Source organism: Pelodiscus sinensis, chromosome 1, assembly GCF_049634645.1.
Source record: "Pelodiscus sinensis isolate JC-2024 chromosome 1, ASM4963464v1, whole genome shotgun sequence".
NCBI lineage: Eukaryota > Metazoa > Chordata > Testudines > Trionychidae > Pelodiscus > Pelodiscus sinensis.
This window is the reverse complement of record NC_134711.1, coordinates 247657866-247671738: the sequence shown is the minus strand read 5'-3', so window position 1 is coordinate 247671738 and position 13873 is coordinate 247657866. Positions and strand designations below refer to the sequence as shown.

Genomic DNA, 13873 nt, shown 5'->3' with positions numbered 1-13873 from the left:
CCTGCCCCAAAGTGTAACGGGGTGTATCAGCCCTGCAACAGAACTCAGACACACTAAAGCACGAAGTAGCATTTTGCAGCCCCTTTTCAGACTAGAAGCCCACTTGAAGAACAGAACCAGCCTGTGCCAACATGTGTGGAATCTGGAGGGAGACGCATCCTCCTGCAATCTGTGCTCCTCCCCTCCAAGTTCCATGCAGCCTGCTACAGAGCCTAATGATGCTTTCCACAGTATCTGATTACATCTGTAAACACACACATTTATGATTTATGATTCCCCAAACTGTATCTGTGATATATTAGCTGAGGCAGCTATGGAAGTCTCCTAGGTGAAGGGAACTGAATTCAGACTCATCATCAGAAAAGTATGGATACAATTCTTGGGCAGAAGCCTAGACTGCTTTCCCCAAACCAGTGCCAAGGTGATGGTACGAGGGCCATCATAAACTCAGAAAGATGAATTGGCCTAGAAGATAAAATACAGGTTGATTGGACTTTCCCTGATAAGCCAATTTAATAAAAACTAATTATATCTGTTAACATCAAATATTCTTAAAAGGTCAGTTTTCATGCCACATCTGTTACACAGAATACACTGGTTTAAGTACTTTATAGGAATTTGCCAAAAGCACAAGAGTCGTCAGTTTCAAAAATTAACCTAATGGGAACTTGGTTTTCTGAAGCAGTGTCTTGCGGTGGCCATCTTCTGACCTCAAGGGACAAGGATGAGGGGTTAAGGATAGATGAGACTGTTTCTTTCATGGAATTTTTCTTGAGCTTTACTTTTTCTGTCTCCTGTGAATAGTACCATGAAGACAGTGTCTGCAGTACACAGCTTCCAAAAGACTACCCAAGCAGTACTCTTTATCCCCTCTACACAATGAAGAGTTCCACCAGATTTCTGCACAATATGGCTAAAAATGTAACTAAGGCTCCTTAAAACAACCTGTCTAGTCTTTTTGTATTGCACAGTCAGAATATGTATGATCAGAATCTAAACATTCTTTTCAATAATTTTCAGTCTTACTGAAGGAATATTTTTATTTTAAAGTCTGTAAAAGTCATGCTAATTTCTTGTTCCTGTGGCCTCCAAGTGATGTTTACCTCTGCCACATATCTACCAGCATCAACAGGTCTCACAGAGAGTCATTGCATGCACAAAGTTGCCTTTAATTTATTTGATTTAGTACAGAGCAGGGAAACATAGCATAAGGAATAAACATAGCATAAGGAATAAATTAAACTAATTCCTCAAGAGGTCATCTACTCCAATCCTGCCCACAGAGGCAGAATTAAGTACACCGAGAAATCCATGATGGTGATTGTCTAACTTGTTCTTAAAACCTCCAATGACTTTTCCTGACCCACATGCAGAGAAATTAGAAGACAGAAAATACAAGATGGTGTCTGGCTCACTCTTGTGAGAATGATAGTGTAGAACAGGTGTGGGGAACTTTTTTTGGGTCGGGGCCACTGATCCACAGAAAAATCAGTTGGAGGCTGCACACAAGAGAGAAGAAAAACAAAAACAAAAAAACCCCTCACTGACTTAGCCCTTTCCCACATTCCCCTCGCACATTAGAGCCTAGGGTGGCCCAGCCTAGTAGATTTTGGGTGCTCCTGCCCCGCAGTTGGGTTGCAGGGGGGCTGGAGTGCCAGCATGGACTCCCCAAAGCTGGGGGTGCCTTGAGCCTCGGGGACCACATCCCGGCAAGCAGAGGTCCGCATCCTCTGATGAGAGTTTTCTGATGAAACACAGTTTAGTTGGCATAGTCACAAGCTACACAAAAATTTAGATGTGAACACTGACATTAAAAATAATTTAAGTAGCCAGTAGGGTGTCATATCTTAGAGAAGTAATATAACAAAGTTCTTCTACCCCAGAACTCACACAGCCAGTAAATAGGCCTTAACCCCATCCAAATTTTTGGCAGAAGCTCATTAAGATGCTAACGCCAAATTTGCAATACTCTGTACAGATGTATAACTTCATAATCATACATTCATATATTCTTCTATAAACTTCAGGTAAATAGGACCCCAAAGTATCTGTACTGCCAAGTAACTTTCAGATCAAATACCATACCACACATTTGGAAGAGCATCTCTGTCTGAAAGGACTATGCATATTAAATATAGTTACAGTGAACTAAAGCCTATGGGCCAAATTCCGTACACCTTAAACAGATTACGAGCTGGTGGAAACCTTGTTCTAAGTTAAAATTTCCTTGAGATTGATTGGTACAAATCTACCCTTCAAACAATAAGTGTAATGATGCATTATATCACAGATCTGCACTTAAGAAAAATGGGTTATATGAACCTGCCCAGGAATTTAGGATTGAGAGCGCACAGGGGGTTTTGCTGAGTATTATTTTGCATAAGGGGAAAGCATGTATGAGAGAAAATATAAGACCAGAGAGAGAGCAAGAGCGCATGAGCATCTGAAGAAATCTGAGTTTGTACACATAGTATAACCCCCTCAGAGAAGTAATATTCTTGGTGAGAGTGCTGACAGACAATTCTGGGCCTGTAAACAAACTTTTTCTGCCTTTGGCTCCTCCTGCATTTGGAGAAGCAGGATTTGTTTATTTACAAGGCATGTACCAAGGCTGCATAGAAAAACAGACATCAACTTTTTCTCCCAAATGGAACACTCAGAACTCTGAACATTATTTAACTGGAAGGTAAATTATGGGGTAAATGCACAAGCACTTCTACTGAATTCAGAGGGACTAATCATGGAAATTAAATAAGCAGGACTTGAATGTAAATTAAAATACAAGTCAGACTTATAAAATTCATTTCTATATAATGTTGACAGGCATATCAAAAACATTAAAAAGGAAAGTTAGTCTGTCATTCTGTACCATGAAATATATCTATGCCTTTATGTTCATTAAAAAAACACCATGTAACAGAACATATCTTTTACGTAAAATGTGTGTCTAATTTAGAACAGAAGACAGGTATAAAGGTTTTTTTTCCCCTCTAGTGACATGCACCTGTTAAAAACAGATCTTCTGTATTTCCTGATAATTTGAGCAGTAAAAATTGCTCATGACAAGCTGATAGTTTAGTTTACTGTAATTTACAGAGACTGTGAAAAAAATAAATTACACAAAAGAGGCAAACATAATGCTTACTTTCTCTAAAGGCTTTACAGTAGCCAAGGAAAGACAACAAAAAGAACAGGGCACACAACAGGTCTGCTCTGCCAACAATCCCTGAAACCTTGGAAAAAAGAAAAAGAAAATAAAAACAAAGTAAATCCATTTTATCAAAAGTATTTATTAAAGAAAACATGAGAAAATATACAAGTATAATTGATTGAAAATATAACATGAACATAATCACTGTCACTTTTTCCATTTCTGTGAACTGTTTTAATAAATGTTGTAAGACCAGAGACATTTTCCCTGATTTTGGCGGAACATTTGTTTGACAACAAGAAGTCAGTGGATGGTTTCGCTTTTACCCCCAGAAAATTTACTAATTAAAAAAAAAGAGAGAGGATTGTGGGCATGATCCAAAGCCTATTCAAGTAAATGAAAAGTCTGCCATGGACCAGGCCATAAATGTGTATAATTCTTGGAGACAACTTTTGGGCACTAGCAAACGTGCAGCTGTGGCACCTCAAACTGGAAATTGAAAGAAGAATTTTACACTTCAGAAGAGTACATTTCATGTGCTGTAAAGACAGCTTTAACCTATAAACCAGTGTTTCTCAAAGTGGGCCGCAGGCCGCTTTGTTTATCTAGCTCCAGTTCACCATTCCCAGCCAAGGAGAGCCATGGGAAGCACTGTGGCCTAAGCCACGGCTTCCCACACCCCTCTTGGCTGGGAACGGCTAACTAAACCATGAGGCTCAGTGGCTGCGGAGCCTTTAGATCGGGGTGGGCAATAATTTATAATGAGGGACCACGCCAAGATTTTTGTAAGTGGTCAAGGGCCACACTTCTGTGGAGGGGGCGTGGGGTCTGGGACGACAGGTGGGAAGTAGAAGGGAGCTTGGGATAGAGGACTGGGATGTAGGAGGGACTGTGGGGTCTGAGAGGGAGTTTGGATGAAGGATGGAGTTATGATCTGGGATAAGGGCTTGGGGTGAAGGGTCCAGGAGGGGTTATGGGTGCAGGAGAGGATTCTGGCCTGGGGGAGGGGTGCAGGAGGGGGTACAGGGTCTGGGAGGGAGTTGTGATTTGGGAGTAGGGTGCAAAAGGGGGCTTGGGTGGTGATGTGGAGTGGGGAATGGGGTGAAGGGTGAAGGAAAGGTTATGGGTACAGGAAAGAATTCTGACCTGGGGGAGGGGGGCAGCAGGGGGTGCAGGGTCTGGGAGGGAGTAGTGACCTGGAGAAGGTGGGGAGAGGGGATACAGAGGATGCGGGTGGTGGTCTGAGGCAGGTAGTTGGGGGAGAGAAGGGGTGGGGTGCCAGAGGCAGGCTCTGGCTGGGAGGCACTTACCTAGCCAGCTCCCAGTCAGCAACTCTGCAAACTCCCTGCCTGTGTGCTAGGTGACCTGCTCCATGAGGCTCTGCTCCAGCACAGGGAGGGAGGAAGTAAGGGGAGGGGGGGAATGAGGAGGCTTCTTTCACTGCCCCTGCCTTCAGCAAAATTTCTCAGCTCCTATTGACCAATGGGAGCTTGAGGATTTTGCTAAGGCATAGGAACAATGCATAAAGCTTTCTCCTCCCTGCGCAGAGTGCAGCGCAATTAACAGCCTGCTGTTTAAACCGGCTGCCCGTTCTGTAGCGAGCGTGTTGGCAAGGCAGCCGTGGGCCGGATCCAGCCCGCTAGCCGCCTCTTGCCCACCCCTGCTTTAGATGAACCAGGGTTTCCCAACCTATGGGTCAGGACCCAAATATGGGTCACCATTACATTTCAAAAGTGTTACCAAGTATCTCCCCAGGTGGCTCTGCCTCCTCTCCTCCCCCCATTTTTGAATTGCCTTAGGTCACCAAGTCTTCCTAAACTGTCAAAATGGGTCTCCATCTGGAAAAGGTTGGGAACCGCTGAGATAAACAAAGCGGAGCTGCCTGTTAGCAGGAACACTGCTATAAGCCAAGCGAGCCAATTGTTCATGCTTTAAAGAATAAGCTGGACTCCACTTACTACAGCCAAAGGCAGAGAGTGGAGGACAACCTAATGATCTTCCCCCATTCTCTACACAGACTTCTTTATATAATCTGAAGCAGTTACATGTGGACAACCCACACAGTGGGTCTGTACCTAAAGATCCAGATCCAGATCCAAATCCCTGAAGCCCTTCCAGGAACTTCAGTGGGTTTGGCTTAAGCCTTTAGAGTGTTAGAGCACACCTTTGCTAGTGCTCTTGGAGCAGCTATTCACAAAGGCACATTGAAAATAGGATTGGACCCACCTGTTGTCATCCTCCTCTTACCCCAATTAGGGAGGGGACTCAAGGACTACAGAGACTGCTCAGGCTATGCTGCTGCTCTGCCATTTTTTTCGGGAGTGGAAAGAGAATTCCTCCTCCGCTAGTCTTCTGTTGGGCAAGGTATGGGTTTCAGAGTGAAATGTAGACTCTGGAGCAAGCCTGCGCTTTTCTGACAATATATTAAAGCAAAGGGCCCTGTATTACTTGTTGTCTCTGACTTCAACAGCACTATTTGGGTGAGACAATGGTGCAGGATCAGGCCCTCAGTTCTCAAGGTAAAATTAAAACTGTGTCTTAAGATCAAACTAGCTATCAAAGTTCCACCTCACAGGCAATATTTTACTACTCAAATGTTAACAGGAAGAACACACACTTTTATTTTGTAAAAGACATAACTATACAGCAGTAGTTCTTACCTGCTATTTAGAAAAATCACACTGACATAACAAATTTATATTTAAATTCTACCAAGACTAAAATATCCATTTTATATATGAAACCTTTTAGTTTCCTTGTGTTTATACATAACAAAAATCAAAACAGGAAACTGACATTCTTCACAGTTATCAGATGTCAAAACATGCCATCTAATTTTAGAGATGGGTTGTCATAATTTCAAGGCAATTGATTTTTTCAGCATCATGGGAGGTGCTGTTTGAATGGTTAGAAATACACGTGTATGTGCTAGAAGCACATAATGCCTTGACTATTACAGTAAAAGACTTACAATTCATTGTTTAACAGATTAAGTACAGCTGTGCATCATCTGACCTTAGAAAAGCGTGTTTATTTTCAGCAGGTTAGGTTCTTCTTTCCGAAACAAACAAATGATATGCTTTTAGTGCCAAATCCTGCAAGCTCATACAAACAGACCCCCTGCACACATGCAGATTAGCTTGCAGAATTGGGGCCTGAGTAACATTTAGAGCCCAATTTAAACAAATATGTGATTTGCAGAATCACAGCAGGAGAAGCAAAATAAATAGTCTGTATTCTCAAGAGGTAGGTAGCAGCAACTTTATCATTCAGGTTGCACTGAAATTTCACTTTATATTCCCAGGAGCATAGAAGCTGCACTTTCCATCTGGTCTTAAGAGCAGCCAGGAACAGTTTTCACTCCCAGCATAATAACTTTATACTGATAGCCACTGTTTTCTAGATTCTCTAGACTGCTGAAATGCAGAATGTTCTGGTCACACACCCCTTCTAAGGGTGGGGGACAGGAAAACCTGATGTAGAGCTCTGCACCCAAGGATTCTACTACCTAAAGGCAATTCCCCAGCAAGTTGTTTAGTACAGCTGCCTCTCTCTGTTTCACCATCACCATGGTGCAAAAGTGATGGAGCAGGGCCAAGGATCTGATTCAAAGAGGTGGAATAAATCCTTTTGCTATGTATGGAAAATAAATGTTGTACCAAATTTAAGATCACTTACTTCTAGGGCAGAGGCTGAAAATTAGAATTAAAACTCTTTAGTAATTTACAAAGTAGAAGCAGTTAAAATGACTCCTGTTAGATTATGCATATTCAAAGATTTTAAGGTCAGAAGGTACCATCTGTGACTATTTAATCTGACCACTTGTGTAACACAAATCATAGGACTTCCTTGAATTTATACCTGCTTAAATTCAATAACTACCATTGAACTTATAGCCTATCTTTTAGAGAAACATCTAGTTTTAAATTAAGATATTTCCATTGATGGAGAATCCAACACAATTTTTGATAAACTGCTCCAATTTATCCTCACTGTTGAAAATGTGCACCTTAGTTCAGTCTGAATTTATCCAGCTTCAATTTCTAGCCACTAGACCTTGTTACTCCCTTTTCTGCTACATTAAAGAGTCTATTACCAAATTTTTGTTTTGTATTCTTACTTCAGACTAATCAAGTCAGCCCCTTAACCTTCTCTTTGTGAAGATAACAGATTGTGTTCCTTGAGTCTATCACTATGTGGCATGTTTTCCATGTCTTCGGTAACTATCATGGCTCTCTTTCTGAACCCTCTCCAATTTATCAACACCTTTTTCAAACTGCAAACACCAGAACCAGCCTCTATGTTCCTGCAATGCTGCACCTGCGCCAAACAGAGAGGCAATATAATCTCCCTGCTCCTAATTGAGATTCCAGTTTATATACATAAGGCAAAAAGGAATTAGCAGTGATTAAGCACTTGCATGCAGTTTATTCATGCCTCTCTCCTCTGCTACTCATGTCCAGCAATGTGCTCTTCAGCCACTAATTAAAGATGGATGGCCTGAAACAATAGAGCATTTATAATCTACTGTATTTAGATCATTTACTTTTACTGCCCTAAATAACAACTTGCCCTGTAGAATCACTAACTTATGAACATATTAACCATATTATTACGCGTGATTAATTAGTGTTGATCAGAAACTTTGGAGATATAAAACGTTATACAGAGATCTATTAGGTACTTACACATTCAGTATGCACTGGATGCACAGCAAACAGTGAAGCAGCTAGAAGAGATGCTTTTGGAGCAAGATTTAGCCTTCTTCCTTTACTGTTGTATTGTAGCCCACCCAATAATATCGAGAAGACATCAACCATTAACACAGAAATAGCACAATGCAGTATTATATTGAGGACATGAAAGCCCACCGGGTGAAAGCCTCCAGCAAAAAGGTAATTAATTCTACATAAAAACAAAAACATTGAGATTAAGAGTCAGAGGAGAGCGTGAAGATACACAAAGAAAAACTAAACACCCTTTAGAGAAACAACCTTTATATGAGAAGCTTACTATGAAAAGTACATTTTAAAATACTATCTAACACGTGCATCTTACCATTGTTCTATTATCCCCACAAGCCCCCAGTCACAAGGCCCAGATCCTCTCAGAGGATTTCCCTATTTAACAACACCCAGATCCTTTCACCAGTCCCAATTTGTAGCAGTCAGTCACCCATTAATGCACCACCACTACCTTTACAAGACACCACCTAGGAAAAACAGCAAGTGTGGCTATTTATCAGTGCATAACTGTAAAGTTGCATGTCCTAATGCTCTGGGATACCACCCTGTGTAAAAATTAGGAGGTTGGAGAGTCCTGCAGAAAAGCAGCCCAACCTTATGGAGGGCACAGGCGAACTTCAGAGGTAGTGTGTGCATATGCACATTCCTGGAAGTGCAAGCAGGAAGGATGGTGTAACAGAGTGTTCTTTCAGGTAAATCCTTAAAAAATGTATTCTTTTTTTAAATCTACACCACCCACTCCTAACTGACATTCAGGGCATGAAAGATCCTAGGACACTTTCAGTAAAAAAGTAAAAGGGTTCCACAACATTCTTGACCCAGTTTTTTCCCCCCACACTGTGTATGGCCCTCTCGTTGCTGGGCTTTCATTCTCCACACCAGTGGTGTTCTACACATACAGTTACATGATGTGCTTTGGGATTTTGCACAATGAAAAGGCACAACAAATTATCATCATCAAATGGGCATAGGCGGAAACAGCATTATTTCGGGGACACCTAATGGGTGTGCATGGAAAGAGTTAAAGAAGGCAGGTTGAAGAAGTATGTGAAGAGGGAATTGGTAGTGGTCGGGTTATTTGGATGACTATTCTGTGTAGGAGTTTATACTAGGAAGGAAAGCTGAACGGGGCGGAGGGTTGTACCACAATTTTCTGTACAATATAAGCATTATGTTAAAAACTTACAGAAACTAAATACAGATAATGGATTTCATCCAGTGTGTCTAGCCAACATGCATCTGGCTCAAGTGGAGTCCATTGTGATGATCTAACCTGTTATAAATGCACAATACACATAAAAGCAAAGTCTTAAGGGAGTTCGGGAAGGCCAATTTGTTACTTGAAGAAATACCTTTTCACTGGCCACCTACATGTGCTCCTCTATTGTGTCATGTTTTTTAACATATGTATATATATTTTCTGTTTAAATTAGCCAGGGCGTTACTGGAGTTAGAATGAGTCTTAGAGGCCTGAAGAGGAAAAGAATCATTTTATAACAGGATCTATGCAATATACGGAAGCCTATATTAGGCATTTACATTATTTATAACTGCGGTGCCTAGAAGCCCAAACTGAATCTAGGCCACACTGTATTAAGCATATAAATACATTGTCACAGATGGTCTAAGGATGTAAGCGTGTAACCATTTAAATGATTAAGCTTATCGGTTTCTGTTACAGTTACACACTGGCTCCCAGCCCTGCTCCCAGGGAGCCAGCTGCTGCCCATGCTGCAGGCTCTGTAGTATAAAGCGTATACTGTGGAGCCCACAGCGCAGCCAGCTCCCCGGGAGCAGGGCTAGCAGCTGGAATGTGTCGTGCAGTGCAAGCTGCTCCCAGATGCGGGCAAGCCAGCTGCACTGCAGGCTCTGCAGCATACGCTCAGTTTTTTAACTGTTACATGGTTAGGAATGTTAACTTTAATTTAATCAACGAACTGACTAGTCGATGGAATTTCCATCAACTAGTCGATTAGTCAATAAGCGGGGAGGCCGCAGCGGGGTTAGCTCCCGGCCCCAGGAGCTAACCCTGCTGTAGCTCTGCCTTTTAAATGCATTAAGAGCCGGCAGGCTAAAAACAGGCTGAATAAAGGCTGCAGCACAGCAGGAGGGACCTGGTGCGAGCCTAGACATCTGATTTCTGGCTTGCGCACCCTTCGCTACGCATCAGCTTTTTAAATGTATTAAGAGCTGGCAGGCTCTAAATTCATTTAAAAAGCAGATGTGCAGCGCCTGGTCTCCACTAACCTCTGCCTCCTCTGGAAACGATGCTGGGGGGAACTGACTTTTAAGCTGGCTCCCCACAGCACCAACTTCTGCTCCCCACCCTCGCTGCCTCTCTCTGATAGAGGCAGCAAGGGTGGGGGAAGCAACTAGTTGCTAACATCCCTATACAGTATACACGGTTACATTTGTACTTGTTTTATACATCCCTAAGATAGTCACAGCCCTTCCTCAATCATGCAAGGAGGAAAAGGTGTCAAGGTTGCACACTACCTCTGATCTCACCATTAGAGTTAGTGTCAAACCGAAAAAGGGGAGTAACTGTCCAATACCACCTACTGAGAACAAATGGGTGTGAAGAAGTCTGGATCTGCCCACCTTATACATTGGGAGGAGTGGCTGACAAGGCTCACAGCCTGCAGTAAGCAGCTCCATGAAAAGGCTGAAGGAACTTACTTCAAGCCTGCTCCTGGAGCTACCCCCACTGAGACTCAGCAGAGCAGTCCTCAGCAACTAATCATGTAGTCAATATAAACTGTATCGACTACACGATTAGCCAGCTAACCACAATTTAACACCCTTAATAAAAGGTCTATGTATCAAGAAAGTCCATTGTGCTGCCCCTCTGCATAAGGGTGAATTTCACACTTTGATTCTGAACTGCTACACACTGTGGGACATAGGAGTTCATCTGCATGGAGCTTATTGCAGGATCAGGTCTCGGGAATTAAGCAAGGTAGTATTTTTACAGGTCGTCCTCGCTATAAGTCCAAGATACATTCCAAAAACCTAGGACTTATAGTGAAACAACTTAAAGCACCACATTTTTTTCTGACAGGTGACTTCCATTTGTGCAAATTGGGGCTTTTTTCTGTGTGTGACTTAAGAGCGGGGAATGGGAGGACTTATAGCGCATCAGTTCCTACAAGGACTTTAGAGCAGAACCGATGTAGACCGGGGTGACCTATAGCAGGGCCACCCTGTACTGCAAATTAGTTGTAGTAGAAATTTCACTTCCCTCAAAGTCTCTTACTTTCCAAAACAAAACCAAAAGTCAGTTAACAAAATAAACAACTGAGTCCAGTACTATGGCATGACACTAGGTCTCACCTGAAAGTTAGGACCGTAAGTGGTCGATATGATTTGTGGCTGGTATTGCTGCTGAGTTTGCCACCCCAGAAGTCATGATGCCACAGGTCACCAAGTGGAGTTTCTGCCCGGAGGTCCTGGAAGAATATATGTTTAGCATCAACACTGTTAACATTTCAGTTTAGATAAATCAATTGGATTGAGAACAGTTACATACAAGACAGACCAGCACCAGCATGACCATACTTTATAGACATTTTCTATTAAGCGTTTTAGTGTTTGGAATAGTTCCCAGCCTTTTCAATACCCTCTTGTATTCCTTTAATTATGGTGGACTAGATCCTCAGCTACCATAAGTCAGCATAGTTTCATGAATTTCAAATGGAGCTATGCTGATTTCCATCAACTGATGTTCTACCCCAATAGATTTAATGGAAAATATTGTAAAAAAAAATAAATATATATATTATTTTAGAGCTAGGATCTTTGGAAATAGGAACAGCACAAGTTGTTGCAAACTACCATTTTTTCTACTAGCACCAGTAAAAAACAATTAATGTGAGCAAGAAAGATGTAAAGCAAAAGATTAAAGAGGACAACCATTGATTAGCTCTTTTTAAAATCTTGTTGGGTGGCTTCCTTGCCTTTCACATGACACCATTCAACTAGTACTCTTTGTTTCTGACATATCAAGCCTATAAGCAAGTTCCCCTGTATCGGTGGTCTCCAATCTTTTTAAGCACAGATCACTTTTTGAATTTAAGTCAGTCCAAGATCTACCTCAAACACAAATACCTCTGCCTCGCCCCTTCCTCCAAGGCCGTGCCCAACCCACCCCTTCGCCAAGGCCCCGCCTTCCTCACTCTGTGAAGATAGGATAGAGGAGAGGCACAAAGTGACATCAGCGCCCCCTGCCTCTGTCTCCCCCACCCTGCACAACAAGCAGGTGGCTCCCAGGGAGACGCTCTGGGAAGGAGCAGTAGGGCAGCGGGGAAAGGGGCAGCTGAAGAGCCAGACAAACCAATCACGATCACCTGTCAGAGGGTCCAAGATCTATTGGTAGATCCTGATCTACTCGTTGGTGACCACTGCCCTATATACTACTTACTCTACACTTGAATAGCATCTCTTTTATGACAAGAGGTACAAAAATATATTTGTGCTGTGCTAGCAGATTTTTAACCAACATTGAAAATAGTACTCAACATCAGCACTATGTTCATAAAAATGCAAACTATCAGTTTTACATAGTCTCTAAATGCTGCAACTAGGAAACACTTTGCCCAATTTAATCCAAGTTTATTTTTTGTCTTGAGTTGATCACAAGCAGGCAAAGCAAAATATCCAGGAATATCTTGTGATTGGATTTCACTTACTTACGACCTGAATTCTCCAGACCTCAGAAATGCTGAACTTGTAGGGATAACATATTAATGTATTGAAAATGATTCCTCCAAATGGAAGTGACTCCCCATAATTTGTTCCCCACAACTTAAAGTGTTTAGATTTATTAATTCTTCTTCTTATTATTATTATTTGTTAAGATTGTTAAATGTTTAGATTTATTATTATTACTGCGTCTTTAGAATATAATGTATTAGGTCATGTAACTTAGAACTATTAAGAATATAATCCTATGTAGCCAGAAACAGCCCCCCCTCTGTGCCCCAGGGCATGCTCAAGCTTGTGCAAGGGGCTGCTTGAAATTGACATTGCAGAGATACATTGTAACAATGCATTGTCAAGCCACTAACTCTGCTATGGGAGCCAAGCCCTGTAATTGACTAAGGGCATTGTTACATAATTGACCCCTGTTCTCTTTAAAACATTGTAACTTTACTCAGCACTCAGAGAATGTTTTAAGCAATACCACCCAGAAACTTTTGGTAACTACAACTCTGATATATGTAAAGTTATTATTATACAAAAATATTGTATGGGAAACATTAATTTAGGAATGTATGTAAGAGAGAGAGAGTGCTTGGATGATGAATGAATGGTTCTGAGAGGTGCCAGCCTGAGAATACAGCAACAAAGGGCTGAAGAAGGCGTCAGGTGCCAGTGCAACCAAAAGGTGTTAAGTGGAGAAAACCAAGTACTGGAGGTCCACCCAATGAGATCACTGACGAGCACCTGGCAGCCACCCTGGAGACATCAGCATGATGCAGCAATTTCCATAGACTGGCATGGGAAGAAATTCCTATAAGAACTGGACTAAAAAACTATGGAATCAGAGTCCAAGGTTCTGCTGCCAGCCTACCAGGAGCTTCAGATGCGCATCTGATCAGGACTTCGCTCCCCACTACCATCACTTGTGTACAGAATACCTGGCCAGTATTCTGTCACAAGCAACTTCCAGGCTGGTAACTATAACAATACACAGAACCTGAATGAATGGATGAATGAATGTTTATATGTATAAGGGTTAAGTAGTTAAACAATGTTGTTTGCTTCTATCTTTTCTTTATTTTTTTTATTATTATCTTTACAATAAATGTGGCTTTTTGCCTTATCCCCCTCATAAGATCCTGCTTGCTTTTATTTGGTACAACAAACTGGCCCATTGAACGCTGGAAGTTTGGAGAAAGTTATGTAAAATAGTTTATTCACCTTCATGGGATTATACTTGAAACATAACTGTTTGCTTTTTCTTAAGTGTAAGAAA

General features: G+C 41.8%; 1 protein-coding gene across 2 annotated transcripts in view; it reads right to left on the bottom strand.

Annotated features, from left to right (window-relative positions):
* TMTC4 (transmembrane O-mannosyltransferase targeting cadherins 4) overlaps positions 1–13873 on the bottom strand; it is a 71587-nt gene that overhangs the window by 47399 nt on the left and 10315 nt on the right. For both annotated transcript variants that reach the window (XM_006122464.4, XM_006122465.4), the window contains exons 3-5: positions 11230–11345; positions 7840–8056; positions 3146–3233 (exon numbers count right to left, since the gene is read on the bottom strand). In XM_006122464.4, the coding sequence (XP_006122526.2) occupies positions 3146–3233; positions 7840–8056; positions 11230–11345 (421 nt within the window). The remainder of the gene's footprint in view (positions 1–3145; positions 3234–7839; positions 8057–11229; positions 11346–13873) is intronic.